Raw genomic sequence first — 21,174 nt, forward strand, 5'->3', positions numbered from 1 at the left:
GGCCACATTTCTGCTACTATTGCTATTTTAATGTACTTGCATTGTGAATACTCTGTTGGCCAACAGCATGAGCCAGTATAGAGCTGCAGCATGAGGGTTCAGGATGAAGGTAGAAAGGGCTGTGGCTGTCTCCTAACAGAAAGGCTGAGAAATGAAAGATCTGCAAGTTAAGGAGAGTATAAGAAGGAACAGGCTGCAGCTACTATCCAACTTTGAACATAAACAAAACAATGAAGAAAAAGAGAAACATATGTAGATTGCCTGGCAAATGCATAATTGAAATGCAGTCATTAAATGGATGGGATTTTGTTTGTTTAGCCTGTAGCTCCTGAGACTTTTGGACACATTATTTTTAACTTTTCCAACTTTTTTCCAGGTAAGACACTTTAATTTCAGATGACTGAGGAAACTAGGGTTATTAGGAAAAAAAGAACCCCCAAAACCACAGCTGTGCACCCAAACACACAGAAATTTGATTAGGTTTCAGATGCTACTTTTTTTTTGTCTCTAGACTACTCAAACACCTTGTGTTTAGCATGCACCAATGCTGCACGAAAGAAAGGGCACGAGCAGCTACCCAAGAGCTTCCAGCAATGGGTCCCAAATTCCAGGCTGCCCTGAAAGCGCTCTCCTGCAGCAGCACATGGGCCGCCTGTCCCTGTCTGACAAAGAGCAGCGGCAGCATGACCCCCAGTTCTAAATCACGGCTTCTCCACCAGCACGGTATCTCTCATGGGAGGAATAGTGACTCACTACTTCTTGTGCTGGAAATGTGCTGGCTAGTTGGTATTTTTTATTTCCCCCCCCAGCAATGTGAATGCTTCTACACAGGTCTCCTGTCTCAGCATTGACCTCGTGTGACTGCTAATCCTGGGAGACATGGTGGACCTGCTTCATGTCGGTGGTACCATCTGATTAGTTGTAACACTTATGCTGCAGAATTAGGACCCCTCGAACTATTACCCATCAAGGATGATAATTTTAAAGTCAAAGTCATGTTTTATTCTATTCAAAGATTACTGCTTATGTTTGAAAGTTAAAGATATTGGAAATTTTAAAATACTATCTCTTCATAGAACAGCATTTAATCAGCTTTCCTAGTTGGCCTGTACAACTTTGCGCTAAGGAATATTGTTCTATCAGTCAAATTACTTTTTTTCCTTAGATCTCTTCACATAATTACTAAAAGATTTAAAGGAACTTCATATGCCATTAATAAGCACACCTTAAATGGTGGTTTTCCAAACTGGTTTTGTTTTCACTACCATTTCAATGACAGACTAATTTTCTACCTGCAATCACATACTCACACTTAAAAAACCCTCCAAAACATGCTTAATAAGCTTTCCAGTGTCAAAGATTGCCAACCTTGTCTGCTAATGATTACTGAATGACACTGTATGAATTGCAACAGTGAAAAGAAACCTAAGTTGATGTTCGCATCAGTGAAAACACATTAAGAAAGTTAGAACTTGCCAGTTCTTCCATTAATCACATTAACCAAATGTGAATGAAGGGACCCTTTGAAGAGGCATAGAAGTCCCTACAAGAAGGCACCTGACAGAGGGTGTTCCAAACCAGGGATCTCAGCAAAGCTTGGGCACCTCATCAGCTGTGTCAAGAGGCCAAGAGGCTCAGTGGACTTTATTTCACCTAACAAGGATTAAATTGATTCTCCAGCTTTGAGGCATTAAGCGGTATTTGTCTCTACTCCATTATTTATTTTCACAGAAACTCACCAAAACTATTTCAAGCCCTTTGCAAGCTCAAGGGCTCCACTGAATTGGCCTGGAATTGTCCAGCAGGTTTGAAGGCTACTCAGAGGAGGTGAAAGAAAGATGCAGGTGGTGGCTAGAAAACATCACTACCACAAAAGCCTAGTTTTTGTATTTTACCCTGATCTTCCTACAAATTCACGATATGCTGTTTAAATATAACTGTAGAAATCCTTTCAAAATCAATTAATAGATTTATGTTTAGCTTAGTAGAATGAGGAGCTAATCCAGAACAGACAGCCAATACAAGTGAGGCCAGAAATGATTATTACAACCATGAACCAATATGTTGGAAGAAAACATTATTGTGCTATATTTTTCATTAAGTGAACTTTAAGGTATACAAAGCTCATTCACAATTTTCAGTCTGAGACTGTCAGGACAAAAACGCAGATTGGCTTTTCTATATCACTGAATGAAACATATTTACTCCATTGCAATTTTCTGCCAACAGCAGTGCCTGATGCCTCTTCATATATTTTCAAGCCCACAGTGAAATCCTTCTCATTTGTATTACATCGTATCATTTGATTTTATCCAGAATTTTGCTTCAGTAAGGAACAAATGATTCCCGCGTTTGATACCGTATCGTCAAGAAGAAATTCTTAGGTCAGGATGATCAGAGTTTGAGTATTTTGTATTTCCTTTGTCACTGACAAGTTTTTCAGATTGTTTTGTTCAACACACATGGAAGCTCAAGACATCAAACAAACTGGTTTGAGGCACAAGGTTATGTGGCTAACCTCACATATCACTGTCCTCTCATTCACCTCTCTCTATTATGATAACAAAAACCACAGCACAGGCAGAGATCACTTTGCACCAATGACTGGATCTCTCTTCATAAAGGTGTAGTAGTTTCTAAGAAGCTGAGACCAAGTGTAATGAGCACTTGCTATCACACACATCTCATTCTATATATACAGAAATTTAGTTTGAATACTGTAAAAGAACTGTGCTGAGCAGAACACATCAGGCCCGCCTTTCTGGTTATCCTGTTGATGCCTCTTCACTGTATTTGCACGCCCTGAGAATCTGTATCAGTATTAGAAGCATTTCCTAGAATGTCTCATTTCAGAAGATATGAAATGTATGTTATCAGAATAACTTTACAAGTTATTTTTTTTCAGCATGTTAATTGCTCTGTTCACATATGGAAGAGTTGCAACAAGATCAGACGAGCTGCAGCATATTCAACTGCAGGTCATGATTATAAAAAGAGTTTGAGTCCAAGTAGTTTTCACAAGCATACCAACAGTCATTCCTTTCAAGCAGAGGGTGAGATTTCATGTTCCTGGATTATGCTTTCATTAGATGGAAAAGACACTAAATTAAGAGAAAGAAGGGGGAGAAAACCTACTCAGTAAAGATTTTGACAGTGAAAACAGTATTTGAAAAGCAGTCCACAATTTAACCGGTTATGGATGTACACAGATATTTAATAAACATCAAGCTAATTCACAGAACTATGAATTTTAAAAAGATCATTTGTGATCCAGTAAACTAATACAACTGAAACAGCATGTCTCTTTCCTAGGAATGTGAAATGGGTCAAGTAGGAAGGAGGAATAACCTGAACAATTAGAGGGTACAAACATTTAATGACTACATAGCCAGGATGCCACCCATAGTATTTCACTTTTGCACAGCTTTTCTCCTATCCTTACACCACAAAACCATCACAACAAAACAAACAGCAAGGCAAACAAAATCAAAGCTCTGCAGGTTCAATGACAACCACCCTGAATTCACAGTCTGGGCAACGAACCTCACCCAGAAAAAGTCACTGTAAAGCTGTTGTTCCCTACGGCTATGCTTGAGTATGGTTTCAGCATGAACACAGCACTAAAGCTATACATACCAAACCTGGTTTGCTCATAGCCTGATTGCTAAAGCGCAACAGTTATCTCTGTCTAAAATATCGATGTAGACAGAATTCACAGGAGCTGCAGGGGAGGTCAGCACTGCAGCTTCCCACCTGTGGTTAGTCCTTTACCCCAAAGATCCACCTTGTCCACCATACCAGGGCTTGCTTTCATTAGGACTCAGCCATGACATAACCAATGTACATAGGCTATGCTGTGGTAGAACACATGGATTTTTTTAGAGTGAAAAAAATGGCAGGGGAAGAGTGTCAACTTCTGAATTTATACATCATATTTTTCCCTTATGGTAGGTGTCTTCGATGGTTTAACTACAAGGGAAACAATTTAATATTTCTTCTTGAAGTGGGGAGGAAATATGAGAAGATAAAGTAATGGAGCAATCATATGAAAATACCACTTATACGCACAAAGGGATTCCTATTACAAATTTTGTTATGTACTCTGCAGTGCAGATTTTATGCGTGTGCCTCCCTAATTCACATTATATTGGCGAGCCTCCATTGATACCCTCAGCTGCTCTAAGGTCATGATGACCAATGTCACCTCCCCTCTTACAGCCTGGCACACAACCAAGATTAGCCCATTTTTGGTTGTGTTGTCCTGAAATTGTATTTTGACCACGGTTATTACAGCAGAGTCATCAGGGCTGGTGCATCTGTGACATACTAAACCACCTGCTGGTGAGTCCTCAAATACACACGTAGAAGTCTTTTTGTCTTCCTGGTAACTAGCACGTTAGCACAAAGGTCTGGCTATACCCAGAAAATGGAGCTGACTTGCAAAGAAGAGAAAAAAGTGATGCAGGAGAGTTGGTAAGCCTAGGGCACATGTCCCTAGAATTCCAGTGGCTGTCACGAGACATCCCATAAATCACTAAAAAAATTACCCAAATACAGACAGGCTAGCAGTGCACTGAGATATTTGACCAGATTCATTCTGCAAAAGATCAATAGATTTACTTTGTTTTCCATTCTTTAAGCAATCACAAAGACAAGGAATAAATTAAGGAGAATCTGATGCTAGTGAATAGGTGAATGACGTAATGAAATATGTCAAGACTCATATCTCTGCCACGTATCCTGAATAAATACTGACTGACTTTCCAATGTTTTATTCTGCCTGCAGTCACCTATCCCACTTAATTACAGAAACATTATGAAAACCTCTCTGAATATGTTATGAAATTATAAATATATAGCAATATCTTCTAATTCTGAGACCTTTCTCTAACAAGGAGGCATGGACATGTGCATTGTGACACTGGACGCAAAGGAACACTGCAGCATGAAAGGCAACAGCAAGCACATCCAGTGGGAGCATCATTCCAAGACAGTTACACACTAGAGATGTTTGCACTATAGGCTGCAGAGCAGGAATGTTACGGAGTTTTTGGCAAGATTGCCTTCTTCGAATCATTTTGGGAAACCCGTGCTCTCTGATGATGATCTCTAGCTCATTAAGGAAAAAGCTATTAGCTTGACATAGATTATGCATATGAAAGGCTTTCATAGAGAGATAACGGTATAGCACATACGTTATATGATATAAATGGAGAAAGCTACACAGTGATAGTTTAACTCTAAGACTACTGAATTGTTTGAGATCATATCTTGAAGTCTAAGAATTATTTTTAAGCCTTTGTAAAGACAGATTAAAACAAAGATATATGTGACTTTTTTAGAAAGCAGCGGAAGCAGGTTTTTTTGTTTGTTGTTGTTTTGTATGTTTGTTTTTTAAAAAAACACAACTAATGCACATACTCATACAAATTGTAGACTGGAAAAAAAAAAGTCACTGCACAGTTATGCATGAATGCCTACTAATAATACTTCTGCATCTCAATATATCTCCTCTCCACCTTTCCTCCAGACACTGGAACTGATTTTTTGGAACACAATTTTAATAAAGAGTGCAGTAAGAGATAGCAGTGTTTGGAGTGACATGGGTTTCATTCTTGGATCAACTACTGATCTGCTTTGAGCTTTTGTAATTCTCTCCTCACTATGTATCTAGTTTTCTTCCTATTTTTGATCTCGTATACATGGATTGTGATCTCTCTGTCTATCATTATCTATGATTTCTTGATTGTCTCTCACTTACATGGCTTTTTGCACAGCAGGAACCTCATCTTGCCAGGAACTCAAGCTGTTAGGTGGTCCCAGAGGCACAAACTCAATTCCTCTTTTTTCTTGTCAAATATAAACACAATCCCCAAGAGAGCCGTGGGGAGTCATGATCTTCTGCTCTTTCTTTTCCATATTCCATAATTAAGAAAATGGAATCACCGTTCTGTAGGTCCTTTGCAAACATGAATATGGCGTGCAAATCAAGAAACAAGACCTGCGTTTAAGGTTCTACATAAATATCTAGACTGAAAGTTACTCTCATCCTATCTAATTTAAGCACATGATGCCTGGAGCAGGCTGCTGAGAGGACCAGTACAAGGTCTGTGCCTCTGCAGTAGCAAAATCCCTTGTAACAGCACATCAGTATAACAAGAGGAAGCAGCAGTTAATGTAGCGCAGCGATTCCTCAACACTTACAAACGCCTTCCCTGTCCTGCTACTGAAGAGAGATGCTTACACATCAGCTGCTTCCGTCAGCATATTAGTGCAAATGTCAAAGGAATTACGTTTTGCACTGGTATGCTGAGCTGTAAGGACATATGTTGACAAATTTTTGCGGCCTGTTTTGGATGAACATCCTAGTAAGACGCTGTTACCTTTACGCTCACATTAGCATGGTACACTGCTAACACAAAAGGTTCTGAGAAATAAACCCAAAGCCAAAGCTCTTCTTATACTCTGTGTTTGGCAGAGTCCAGCTGTGAATGGGGCTAGTCATGGACTGCCAGCCTTTCCATGAGTCTTTGCTTTTTTATAAATTCCTCTCCACAGTCTGATAAAGAGCCAGATGCTACTGCTTCTTAAATCAACTGGTGTTTTGCCACTGTTTTTTAATGACAACAGAAATGGGCCCAAGGCAGGAATATTATTTATTATCTACATTAATATAAAAATTAAATAGTTGTTTGAATGCTTAAGAATGTACTGTAAGTAACCATAGGATGATTGCACTTCATGGTTTAGATCACTTTCTGAAAATAGCACTGGAGATAAAAGCAGCTAAAAAGTAAAACAGAACTTGTCTTATTCTAAGCAAGCTGAAAAGGAAAGCAGGAACACTGGCTGCTTATCACTCCATCCCAATGGGCACCACTTAACAATGGAAGTTTAACAGATGGTTAAATGAACCTAATTATTCAGTATGAAAAGATTTTAGTGCTGTAAGACAAGGACTCAACAAAACCAAACAAATACTGCTGGATCCCCAGTACAGAATCAAAAGAAGCATAATAAAAGTTGTTTAACTTATAAATATTTGGGAACCTGCAGTGCTGGGAAGTAGCTTTCAAACTTCTGTAATTCTAGTGTTGTGGTAATCAAAGCTAAAAACAGCTGCTGTAGGCACTGACACTGAAGAGAATCAAAAAACAAACCAAACAATAAGACTAACTGAATGAGCAGTTTCTGGGAAAACAGAACCTTGTTCGCCCAAACAAACAACACCGACATCCTTTAAAATTACCTGCTCACTCTCGACTTCTCCAAGCTGTGATACAAGCTGCACAAAGGCTCCTCGAAAGCTACGTACTAAGACTCTGAGCAAATTTAGTGGTTGAAGGCTGGTTGAAGCACTTTGGAAACCAAGGTCCTTTACTTTGTCAAGGGAAGAGGCAGAAGTGTTACAGACTTCTCTGCCCTGCCCAGCCACACTCTAGATCGACTGGTGTGAGCTGCATTGCAGGCAGTTATAGTACTGTTGTTCCACAACTGTCAACTGCAACCTAAACTGAGATTATGAACCTCATCGCCTGCCAATGGCCAAGGCTTCTCAATCAGCAGCAACCTGGCTAACACTTCAACCAGTGGCAGAAAAGCATAACTTCTAAGAACCAGCTGACATTAAATATTCTATTAATAATTCATGACACCCTGTGGCAGGGGCAGCATGCTAAAAAAGTGTGTTGGATTTCAACCCTTATGGCTGTTTGTAACACAAAGGTTAAGTCCCAAAAGTCTACATCCATTTTTCTTTACTTTTTCTAAAGGATATATGTTAAACATTCTGACAAATATAGATCCTTCCCTGTTTCTAACCCTTTTTTTTGTACACCGGTATTAATCACCATGGTGTCACTTTCAGAAGAAAGTCCACTCTTTTCCTATGCCTGAAATGCCTGCAGCAAGTGGGGAATACATAATGTGCAATGTTTAACAATGGTACATGAGGGTCTGAGGTCTCAAGATCACTCCCCAGTGTTTCCCCTAAGCAGTAACACTTCATGCAAAAACATGCACTATAGCCCCTTGCGTGCCCACCTGCTAAATGCTCATTGCCATGCACTGATGACCGAATGGAAATATATTATGAAACTGAAGGGACACCTCAAGGTTATTAGGCCTAAAAATGGACCTACCTTGACATTTTCCCCATATTGAAGGCCTTACCTTAAAGAGGGACATTCACACTGAAGCAAACTTGAAAAGAGAGAACATTTATACAAAAAGAAATTTACTTGGCCTGTAATTTCCTAAGTTCCTTTTGGTGCTACTGAATGACATTGCATTTTACAGGGCTTCTTCCCCACAGCGTAAAGGCAAAGTCATAATTCTGCACGTAGGACGACACAATCCACTGTCACAAAAAATAGAGGCGTGCCAAAAAACCCCACCAAAACAGTATCATGATTTCCCAACATCAGGTTAAAAATCCCTCATTAAAAAGTTAAAAAAAAATAAAAATCTTTGCCTGTTAGCAGTCACGTATGAAAGCAAATCTGAGATTATAGAACTTATGTTTCAGGCTAATATATTAGAAAGTTTTCTCCAGAAACATGGTCCCTCTTTAAGGATTCCAGCCATATTTCACAGTAAGCAGATGGCTGCTGCAGCAATTTAAACACACACCTCTCTAATTGAAGACATTTTCGGGAGCCGTTCAGTGAGGCACCCACCCACGAGGCAGGTGCAGCCTCTGCCTGTTTGCCTGCACAAACAGATCAGCTGCACACTCTGTAGGTGCTGATTTGTATTTGCTATTTACTATCCAGCTTCCAAACACTGTGGGCGTCCAGCTTGTCATAAGTCATTGACAAAGGGCGGCCAAAATTTGGCCAGTTTTTCACTCTTAGGGGAGGGGGAAAAGAAAACTCCCAGTGCTCAGTGACTCTGGTTGTAACCCACAATCATTGGCTAGCACTAGAATTTGGTATTTAGGAATAATTTTATTTCAAACCTTTGCTGCAGCACAAAATTTAAAGAGGACACATTGCTGGCATCCTTAAGTCAAGACTTAATAAGGGAGTACAGGTTCACGAGGAAACTGTATACAGACAATGCGGCTCAGATAGTGATAACTAAGGGGGGAGAGACTTTGATAATGGATTATGATTATCTCAGAGCTAGCAGAGCTGAGAGAGATGTGCAAATTACTGTAGGAAATTTGAGACTGAGGATCAAGATTCAATCTGCTAACACTGAGGTCTGGTATAGCATAGAACATTCTTCCAAGGGAAGTGCTACACGTTCAGTCAATTTAAATGCCAGGCTGATCTTCGCCATTCGGCTTTTAACACTTCTCAGTCATATTTCTTCACTGTCACAGAACTTGGCATTAAGCATTCTGAGATTACCACAGAGTGGAAACTGAGGTGTGAAAAGGTTAGGTGATGAACCTTGGACCACACCATCAATTTCTAGAAAAATCTGCTAGAAGAACTTCTATATCTTGCAATTCTCAGGTCTCTGGTTTTAGCTGCTACACCAACTTTCTACCTCTCTGAAGACAGAACTGAAGAAGGAACATACAAATATTCAGAAAACATTCTCAGTGATGTAACGGTGGGAATGGAAGAGGCAGCAAAATGAAGGGAGTCACATTAGATGCACTAAATGGGCAAGCGGCAGCTGCTGCTGTTCCATACTGCAAGATACAGTTCTTCAATAGACTATCTTGTTCATTTTGTTTCTAATGCTCTTGAAGAAAGAGAGCTTTTAAAATGAAAAATGAAGAAGTTATGAATGCATAGAGAAAATTAAAATAATTTATTGTTCTGTGAAAGCTGCACATTCACAGTAAATCATCATAATGCAATTATTTTGTTAACTTCATCTTCATAAAGCCACACTATGAATGGATTGCCACAGGCACAGATAAAGCCATTAGCAATGAAACTTTGGCTTAATTGCTAAGAAGAAATACATATGGCAAACATCTGTTTTACCAGTCTTTGGTAAATACTTTGTATTACTCTCTGGCTCAGAGTTGTTCAGCTTTTTCGTGTTGAGGACGTCTTAGTCAGCGTCTCAAATTTTCCCAACCCTGACATTTACAACAAGGTGGATGAAAACAAGTCTGTCTGTCTGCATGCACACGTTTCAAGGGCTGGCAGAGCAAAATCAGCTGAAAGGACAGGGAGACCATCCTTGCTGCACAGTGCGTAAAAGCTCCCTCTGGTCCCACAGCTCCACACTGAGCCAGTGTGACCAGCATGTTAAGAAATATGAGAGTGATGTTATTGTACAGGCCTAATTCTACAAAAACCAAGAAGAAACTGGTGTTCATATGAGGCTACCACTGACTTCAACCAAATGAGCAAGAAATTTTGGGCCGTGAAGTTCCTCCATCCCTGGCAAGAGGGGCTGGGGTATCATGTGTTTTTATGCCACTAGTGCACAGCCCTCTGAGCTTCACTGGCTGATGTCAGTGGTACATCAGCAGGTCACAAGCTCAGCGTGGGAAGCCTGCAGCTGGCCAGCTGTTCTGTCAGAAATGGCACAAAGAATTTCTTGCAGGGAATCTAATAAGAGATGGAGAAGATAGAGGAAGAAGCAGAATATGACAAAATATACCCTTGCTTCACTGTTTCAAATATAGGCTTTGCCTGTAAATAACAACTTGGGACAATATAAATTTAATCAATACATATTAAAATGAAGTGACAATCTGTTTCAATTGCTGTTTTTAATGCATATTTTATTATTTGGTATGGGATAGACAGAATCATCCCATCATGTCACTAAGCAAGATCTACCACACTTAACAGCCATATCAACAACTTTAGTAAGAAGCTAATCTACTGCACCTTTGCTTTCATTTGTAATATGGCAAATGCACTTTGAGAGCGGAAATAACATACCCAATCAAGCCAGAAACATAACCATGGAAACAAAGAAAGACGGAGAGCAGACAGTCACTAAATACTATCAAGGCCTTTGTGGCTCCTGAGCAATAAATTACGTTGCAAACAACAACCTGTTCTTATGGCTACTGATTAGGGAAAATTCATTTTCCAAATGGAATAAAATTCCAGGAAGAATATATGAGACAAAATATCTCAACATAGGAATAAAGTGCCTCATAGGGATTTCTGTCTCTCAACAGTTGCTCTGGAGAAAAGATATGTGTCTGTACTAAAACCGTACTTTCTTCTTGCACATGCAATTACATATTCATGTCAGCATTAGAAGAAGCATGAAAGAGTAATATTATTCTGAAAATTTCAAGACAGGCTGTGAAACTCTAAGAATTAGGTTTTAAGAAAAGCAAAAACTTTTTTAAGAGACACTGTCAAGGTCACTGGAGCTTAGACGTAACAAATATCCTCTTAATAGCTGTTCAAAAGTTTGCTTGATTTCCAACGTACATGCCCCAGAGCTGCTACAGCTACTACTTTTTCTATAGTAGCTTGACATTTATAATAGCTCTACATTGGACAAACCCTCAGTACAGTAAACCATAGCGTATATATCGATATAAAGTATTTTTGCCACTAAAAAGCCTCGTAATTCTGTATTCCTGAAAGGCAGAGCTGGTATATAATATAAGCCACAGTGCATTTTCATCCCTTCATATTCTTTTCCAAGCCATTAAGCTGGAGGAGCAGCAAAAGATCTTTCACAGCAGGTTTCAGGGTCACTCAGTCTGCTTCCATTGGCTCTACCTGGGGTGTATTAGAAGGGGGGTGGCTAGTAGATCGAGAGAGGTCCTCCTTCCCCTCTACTCCACCCTGGTGAGACCACATCTGGAATATTGTGTCCAGTTCTGGGCCCCTCAGTTCAAGAAGGACAGGGAACTTCTGGAGAGGGTCCAGTGTAGGGCAACAAAGATGATTACGGGAGTGGAGCACCTCCCTTATGAAGAAAGGCTGAGGGAGCTGGGTCTCTTTAGTTTGGAGAAGAGGAGAATGAGGGGGGACCTCATTAATGTTTATAAATATATAAAGGGTGAGTGCCATGAGGATGGAGCCAGGCTCTTCTCGGTGGCAAACAATGATAGGACAAGGGGTAATGGGATCAAGCTGGAACACAAGAGGTTCCGCTTAAATTTGAGAAAAAACTTCTTCTCAGTAAGGGTGACAGACACTGGAACAGGCTGCCCAGGGGGGTTGTGGAGTCTCCTTCTCTGAAGACATTCAAAACCCGCCTGGACATGTTCCTGTGCGACCTCACTTAGGTGTTCCTGCTCCAGCAGGGGGATTGGACTAGATGATCTTTTGAGGTCCCTTCCAATCCCAAACATACTGTGATACCTGGCACAACCTGCTGTGGCCCTACTGTCACTGCTTAGCAATCTAAACCTCAGCCATTTGTATGAGTGCTCTGCCCAGGGCATTCTTGCAAGCCTTCAGAAAACACAGTCAGTTTTTCAAGGACCTTCTGGACTTCAGTTATTTTCATTCCAAGTCTGAAAACAGTTGGGAAAGAAATTTCAGCTTCCAAAACATCATTAGAATATTCAAATAATGTACAAACTAGAAGGACATTAATGGTATATTTCTGGTATAAGATGGAGTATATTTGCAACCATTCACAGAGTGAATGAGATTTAAAAAACAAAACAAAACAAAACTCAAAAGTGTGGCTAATGAATAGCCATGCACTGTTTCTTCCAAGTCCAGTTGAAAAATTCAGAGCTGAAGACCCATACCTGAACTATGGAGAAGCATAGGCTTTACAAGACCATGTAACATAACTCCCCAGAAAAACTACTATGGAAGAGGAATGAAAAAAGGTAACAGGAAAGGAAGACATCTGTGCTAACCAAGGAACTCGAGTGTTTTTGGGATCAGCGGAGAAGTGAGGCGCAACTGAAGCAAAGTTAGCAACGATAGCACATCGATGACCTCCCTTGGCAGATTATTCTATTGTCTGACAGGACCTCAGTGTTTGACCATTTTCCCTAATGACTTTACTTGTTTATTGTCAGTGTTTTATATTGCCCAGAGCTCATTTGAATACATACTTTTTTTTTTCCTAAGTATGAACTTAGAAAATTTCCCCCCTTAGTCATCTTAATAGCTGGTCAGAAAATAGAGGAATACCTGTGTAAATATGTGCATTGTTGCCTGAGCCAAATTTTGTATGTCCATGCAAATCTCAATTTGAATGCATAAATGACTATATATGCATTGTATGCCTCTTACCCTACAAATACGTACACTCACATATCACATACAAGAATGTCTATTTTCTGACTAATAATCTGGCCTCTCTTCTCATAGCTGTTTTCACAGACCTAGGCTCTCCTGAACATCACATTAAAAATATATATTCTTAATCCCCTTTTAACATTACAAGCCACTTTTAAATAATGAACAGCCCTTTACCAATACTGAAAGATGTTAAAAACCAGAGAACATTCCAAACACATGCATTAGTTATGTTTTTTCCATAGTTATTCCATAGCTATGGAACAGTTACACTTGCTAATCCGAATCAGTGAGTCTCAATACTACATCCACAACTGAGTTTAGAGAGAAACTCTCTACCTGGATGTAAAAGCACACTTCATTCCATTAGTGTTCACCTTCTTCTCTTTTGCTTGTATTTTTCAAAGTGAGTGCAATCTCTTCTAGCTTGGCAAGTATCCCAAATCCCCTTTTCAGCATTTTAAACTTCTCTGTTCTAGACTCCTTTCCCATTTCTGAAATTGCATAAGTAATAATCTTTCTCTCCAGCCTGGATGTATGTCATACTTTACTTTCCAGCTAATAAATCCTTCAATTTAAAGAGGACAAGTGAAAATTTCAGTATGATCTTCCTCAAAGATTTCTATACAACAACAAAATCCAAACAATTGCAAAATTATACAGCTGGTACAAAACAGCTGATGGATCATAGTGTAACTATATATGGCACATGCTTTCTAAGTGTAGAACAATTATCAGCAAAATTTGATAGGATCAGATCATTGGGGAAGATGTCTTAGAGAGAGCAGACTAAGAACATGAAAATAAAAGAGATGCCTGTAACAGACTACATATTATCTGAATTCACCACCCAAAAAAAGAGTTCAGAAAAAACCAAAGCATACAGAACTACTAGACTGCAGGAATCAGATTTGGTAGAATAAAGAAAGTTGGCATATGCAATATGGAAATCAGTAGTATGAAAATCCAACATTATAGAAGCAGCCTGAAGAAAAATGAGAAAAGGTGTAAATAAAGATATATAAAATCAACCTAACAATTATTTAAGAACAAGCAGCTGTCTTGAAAGTTATAAAAAGGACTACTCTGAAATCACTACTAAAACTGAAATATCCAACTAAAACATCATTAAACGAAGCAGAAAAGGAGAAAAGGAACAAAACAACAAGAATTAATAAAATAGGAATGGCTTTACAATATAACAATAGTGAAATAATTACCAGATAGAGAAAGAAGCTGCACTGAGAAGGCAGAAGGTATTCACATCAGCAATGAATAAAAATGTCTGACATACTAAATCTCTCCTGACTTTTACGAAGGACCGCTGCAGCAGGAATACTTACAAAATTAATAAAGGTCTCGTAACAATACCTATCGTCAAAGGGACTGTGCATCTCAATCATGAAAGGAAAACAGCCAATAAACAGAGTAGATGTGAGGAATCTAGGACTTACTAGATACAGGCAGAAAGTGAAAATTATTCTGGAATTGTGCATCCTGATTTTATAACTGTATTATCAAAATATTGATGAATACTGAGCAAAACAAACAAACAAAAAATCTGTGAAATGAAAAGCCAAATTCTTGTGAAAACAGGGAAAGAGCTACATACAACACAATTCAGCTAAACACTGACTGAGCCTGCCTGTGACTATCCGAGAGCTGGGGAACCTGACTGGAAAGCAGTTAGTTATAGTATTAAATAAGCTTCACATAGACATTAACATGGTTAATTGTTGTTTACACTTCCTGTATCAGTGCAGAGATTTCGAGTCAGCTCTGGCATTAGGTGCAATCTGGCCGTCCCTCCGGAGCAGAGCTGGCGTGCCCAGCTGGCTGGAGCCCTTCCAGGAGAGGGGCTGGCTCAGGCATCCTTCTGCCTGCAGCTACCGCATCACAAGGTTTCCCGTCTCCAATAAATATATTAAGAAAATCTTCCCCATAGGATAACACCATATCTTACTATCACTCCTAGAAAGGCAACCACAAGGGCCAACTTTCACTCACAGTTGTCAATCCCTTTGGGTTCTTTCTGAATAGCTACAGATAGACCTCTCCAAGAGTGGACTCAGAGGAGCTACCTCAGGCTCCTGCTCCGGACGGGCAGCCTCGCTTTCACCACCTACACAAGCTACTTGGGCAAATGCATCTCAATGCACTAAAGGCAAACGCATTAAATACGGCAGACAGAAATTCTGCAATGACAGAGGGGACTTTTTCACCTCTAAATTTAAGTTAGGATTCAGTGTTGAGCCCAAAATTTTTTCTTTTTTTAAAGTACCTTTGTAAAGTATCTAAAGAAAGAAACAAACAAGTACCTCGATCACATCTACAGGGAAATCAAACACTGTAATTAGGAATGTGCAAAGTCAGAAGATGCAAATCAATCTCAAAGGATTTATCATAAAATTATGCTCTTGTAATGTTCAAGCACAAAATTTGCTGCACACATTCTCAGTTGAAAAGCTGACATTTGATGAACTCTAAGTATTTTCATCCAGAGGAAGTTTTTGCTTGGCTTTTGTAGTTCCTGCGTGTGGGGCTGCTACATATTTTTGTTACTTTAAAATGGAAACAATTATTATCTAGGAAAACGTAAGTACATGAATTTATCTAATCATGATCCAATCAAGGTACCTTTAGGGACACAGGAAAATAATATAAACAGGGCCTCAAACCCTCTTGTGTTTTATGGGACTCAATATAGACATCCTCCTGTGCATTAAATCTGACACTTACCTTCACAGAAACCATGACAAGGCAATCTTTTCAGCGAGATTTTTCTGTTACTATTTCAACCCCCAAATGTTATATCAAGTAATCTCACGTCTCAGAAAAACCAACAACTAGAATTCTCATGACCAAGTCTTTTCTGAATGTTATACAAACTGCTACTTACAATCCGAGGCTTGAAGGGTGGCTTGATTTTCCTTTGTTCTAGAAGAACCCAGTCAATTTCCTTGAAAAACGGATGCTGCTTTATCGCATCTTCCCCGTTTTGTGATGCCACACAGCCAAGTCGCTTATTTGGGTTTTTTGTCATGAACTACAGGGTGGGGGAGGGAGAGAAGGAAAAAGGTAAGACATGACTGGCAATGGCTGGAAACCATTTGCAGTTCAATTACGCATCCCAATTCCCAACACCTAGCTTTTAGAGACAGCTCTCTTTCAGAAGGTTATTTTTTCTTTAAGAGTGACAAGGATGCCCACCCAAATTTCAGAGGTTCCAGCCAAACTAGAAGATCCAGAGACTCTGAAGTGTAAGTTTCCTGCAGGAAGCTCTTTCAACTGATTGCCGAGACCTCCTAACTTTGTATGGCTGGGAGTGCCACAGGAACAGATTCTCTTTCAGCATTTCTAGTTCCAGTTTTGGCCAAAAATGTTAAAGAAAATAAAATATTGAACTTTCCAGAGACACTTCCAAATAGATGTTCAGGATAGCTCTTAACTTATTTGCTCTATCCTGACTACACATTATGCTTACTGGTTTTTATTTCCTTTGGGTACGTAGGTTGCATTATGCATAACTCCAGTGAAGCAGATACATGAAAAGCCATGACCTCCTTACTCATTTCCAGGATTTTATTCTGAGTAAGAACAGCACCTGCAGCTACGTGTATTATAAGTGTTCTGTCCATATGTTTCACAAAATACATGGAGTGATCAGTACTAGCAGAAAGCTGCCCTTGAGAAACTTCATGACATTTGCACCTTCCCTTTCATCTTTAGTACATTGTTAGTGGCAGCAACTGGAATGAACTGGTCTCCTCTGGTGTGGTCATTTCTAAACTTCTCACTTTCAAACTCTTACTATTCCTTTCAGCAAAAAGCCGTAGAACCAGCATAAGACATTGATAACAAATCATGGCAGCTAACAGAATTTTTCTTTATTTTGCTCTGTTACTTCTTCCTTCTTTTATTAGTAATTGCTCTACTTATTTCCTAATGCATGCGGGCACAGAATCACTGCAATTCAAATATGCTGTTCTTTTACACACATGCACTCATATTATAGAATTATCCCAAACTTTGCTATAACTTCATATTCAGCCATTACTATAGCATTTTATAAATCTACAAAAAAAGTGTATAAGTAAACCAAAATGTGATAATTGTTAATTGTCTTTTTAGCCTAGGTACTACATCATACTATACACCTGCAGAAAAAAAAGAAACTTAATAAAAAATAACCTGCTATAATGCATACCCTGGCTTTAGCAGTCCAGTTCTTAGATAAGTAGCTACTGAAGCCCCTAAGATGGTTTCAGATAGCTAGATCAACCATCCACAGGAGAATACCACTGCTATCATTTAAGAGATATAACACAGATCAGCGAGGCAATTCTCTCTGTGACTCCTGACAGATATACGCTGCTCCAAAAACAAACCTTCTCTTTGGTCTTCTATTCAACTGCTCTGCAAGTTCTTTTGCAAGTGGACAAGTCATATCTAAACTACAGGACATATTTTCTACAGGCAGGCGAAACAAAGGTTTTCAAAGGATTACTGTGCTTTGGTGAGGTCTCTTGAAAAACCACAAAACGCATTCCTACACTCTTCTGCTTTATTTCACCTCCAGGACTGGAGTGAGCAGGCCTAGAACCAGTAACCACACATTTTGCAGAAACATGGAAACTACAGGATATGCTTTTTGTACTGTATAATCCAGGTATCAAAGAAGTAAAACCTGATCCTAGTATCTGCCACGGTCTATCTTTGTTTAAAGCCAGAGGCAGGGAAAACATCAGAACATGTCATTTTTAAGAAGGCCAGGACATGAAAATATGTCTAGATAGTACAGTTTAGTACTGTACTTCCCAAACTTCAATAAACTTGGAAATGGATGATAAGGGAGAACAATTTTTAAGAATGAATACTTAAACAAAAAAAAAAAAAAAAAGATCATATGCAGATACAATGAAATAATCTCAGAATTCTGAAGTGGACAGTTAATTCTATAAATTTCATCCCCTGCAATAAATAGTGATTTTTTCAACTTCTACTTCTGAAGTACAAGCTGACATTTATTCCCTGTTTATCAACAGCATCAACAATGATGCAACTGTCAGGATAGAGACAGTTGTTAACTGTATTGTGTTGTTGAGATGGTTGCCAATGGAGCTGACAGCCACAGCTGTTAGGTGTTGCTGTTTTATCTTCCAATACTAAGGCAGGAACCTCCTTTTATGAAAAGAGAAGACTTCTACGCTCAGAGTTCCTACTGACTTCAATGACACCAGGACACAAGGTTGCTGAGATAGACAAGCAACTTGAGGCCCGAATCAAGGATCATGAGGCTCCCAAAATTTTGCCTCTTGAAATAAACAGCAAAGCTTAAAAACAGAGTTCTGCTTCTGTACCCAGAGATCTCTGTCATCTGGGTACACAGAGAACACACACTGGTGACACAACCTCTCTCCATTGCTTGCAAAGGAGCATAGAAGCAATTTCAATGAAGAATTGTTTTCCTTACCAGACAGGAAAGAATTTTAAATAGCAATTCCTGTCGATTCACAGAAACAGGACTAATAAGATCTGCAGGATTTCATGGGATAAGCAATGTGCTGCCTTGTAATACCAAGCTGTAAAGTTATCCTCCTTAGTGTTTAGTTTGAAATAACAGAAAAAATGTTTCTTCAGAAAATAAGAAAATATTGTTACTTAATACAAGAGAACATCTTCTTATTAAAAATTCCTTACATGTTGTTTGAAGGAGTGTAAAAATACACAGTTTCTAAAGAATAAAACCCATACCTCAAAGCACAATGTGAGGAAACGAAGCATTCCAAAGTTAATCCCTTGCTACCATTCAGCAATAAAATACATAGACGCCTCTTTCTTTCCTCCTTTTTTCCTGTTCTCCATTTAACAGCATGTTGACAAGGATCAGACGAAGAACATAAGTTTCAAACACGTTTCACACCATAGTTGCATAGGCAGCAGGTTGCTAAACGTACGGAAATCTTTTTATGGTGTAAACTGCACAGCTCCATTATATTCTTTCAATTTATGCCAATGAAGACATCTTGCCCAATGAGGAATAATCTATTATTATAGTGCAAATCTGCTTAATGGATACAACTCTTCTTAAGATTTATAATGGCATTAAGAATTAACTTTAGACAGAAAGATGTGGGAAAAAAATGCTACAACTACAGCAAAATACAAACCACTATGCCTACTTATCAAAATTCTGACCCAGGTAAACATCCTAATCAGAATTCATAGCAAAGTCAACTTTAAAAGAAACTAGAGCGTTTAACACCCTTGCACTTATATTCACAAAAATACATAGTTTACACCTGCAGACCAATTCTGTGTCTGCATTTGCATGCGGTTAATGAATAACATGTATTAACCGTTAGTCATCTCACTACTTGCACCACAAATGAGATAAGAGTAAAGCTCTGTCTGTCAAATCGGTTTCTCCCTTTCCTCTGTAAAACACATTGCTCCTGTATTACATGCTCAACCAAGAGTTATTGGTTAACTTTTCCCCTCCAACAAATATTTCCACAATTCAGAATAACAGAAAGGTCAGTTAACGTGGATTCACTGAAGGATGAATGGATGGCAAAGGAACAGATCTTACACACTGTGAAACCAGAACACTGCAGAAAATCTCCTGTGTTTCAATGGAATTCACATGCAGATATGAATATTGACAACAATGCTTTCTCTGAAATAAGCCCAAATAACCCCTGAACCCTGGATATCAGCCTGAATTCTGCAGCTAATGTCCATACATGTTAATTGCTGAACTGAAAATAATCAAAAGGTCTGGGAACAAAAAGGGATGCATAAAAGTATCATGTCAGCTAAAAGTCACCAGAGAGGTATCTGGGGGGAGATGGGAGAATGTGTATAAAGGTCAGATTTAATAAATCCATGTTCTCACCAGGATGAATGGAGCAAAAGAGATACTCCAGCAAACAATTCAGAGGTTAACTTTGACTTCTGCTTTGAATCATCTGCTCTCAGCTACAATGAGCCTGAAGATATCTTTATTAAAAGAGCAAGACGAGCATTTCTGCAGACTGTGTTACCTGTCCACTGGTGTTAAAATCAGGATTTGTTCAATTTTTATATATATTTTCAAAATGTAACCCTATATGAAGATGTCTGCAGGGCTTTACACTACCACCTGGCCTCTTAATTGAAAGTTTCCCTTATTCCAGATGCTGAAAGAAAAGTGAAAAAGTAGAAATTTTCCACTTTCAAAGAAGGTGAAAAACTGGAATGTAAGCCAAGGGTTTTTTAAAGCCAGAAATCCTCCTCAGGTTTTCAAACTATGGGGACTGGCATACTGCTTCTCTTTTCTTTTGGTTTTTATTTTAGGATGATACTAGCAGAGAAGAAATAATTTATGTCAGTGTTACATTAATGATGTAAACTTGGCTTTAGGAAAGGTAATCTAAAAACTGAAGTTGCCCAGCGGCACACTTGGCTGATTAAAAAAATTGTGGCATATGGTGACATGCATTTCTGTCAAGTCGCTACTCATACTGAAACACACCAGCCAGGGCAGTAAGACTGTTTATTGAAGTGTTATGTGAGCTATAGAATAGAACATGAAGCTGCAAATAAAGGGCTTTCAACCCATCTTGATGATAGGGGAAGAAAGGTAGAGGGATAAGAAATTTTATAAGTGGGTTAGATAAAAACATTGTTTCTTTAATTACATAGTGCCTCCCTGCCTCTAATGAACATGTGGCATATGAAGTGTCAAAGTGATAGCACAGTTCTGGTTGGCTGAGCTTTCCCTGAAACGTGAATCTGCAGTACACAGTTTTACACAGTGTACAACTGCGTGGAATACAAACATTCTGTTCCTTTCCCACAAGCGGTGTAATTTATCCCAGGCTCCATTATCCTAACAGTGGCATTCTGAACTGTGCTTGAACTCCCAGCAGTGACTGCTCTCAACAACTTTCAGCAAATTCAATTTTAATCAAGGAAAAAAACAAATGAAACCAAAAACCAACCAAAACCCAGTCCTGAAAAAAAACCATGAAGAGGA

General features: G+C 39.0%; 1 protein-coding gene across 2 annotated transcripts in view; it reads right to left on the bottom strand.

The window, feature by feature from the left end:
* Window positions 1-21,174, bottom strand: part of PRKCE (protein kinase C epsilon) — a 295,161-nt gene that overhangs the window by 5,674 nt on the left and 268,313 nt on the right. Inside the window, exons 14-15 of one of the 2 annotated variants that reach the window (XM_021298843.2) lie at window positions 16,054-16,200; window positions 8,173-8,202 (exon numbers count right to left, since the gene is read on the bottom strand). In XM_021298843.2, coding sequence (XP_021154518.1) covers window positions 8,188-8,202; window positions 16,054-16,200 — 162 coding nt within the window. In that variant the 3' untranslated portion in view covers window positions 8,173-8,187. Of the gene's footprint in view, window positions 1-8,172; window positions 8,203-16,053; window positions 16,201-21,174 lie in introns of those variants that run through there. The other variant, XM_005510783.4, reaches the window with a different exon arrangement.

Source organism: Columba livia, chromosome 3 (genome assembly GCF_036013475.1).
Source record: "Columba livia isolate bColLiv1 breed racing homer chromosome 3, bColLiv1.pat.W.v2, whole genome shotgun sequence".
NCBI classification, from domain to species: domain Eukaryota; kingdom Metazoa; phylum Chordata; class Aves; order Columbiformes; family Columbidae; genus Columba; species Columba livia.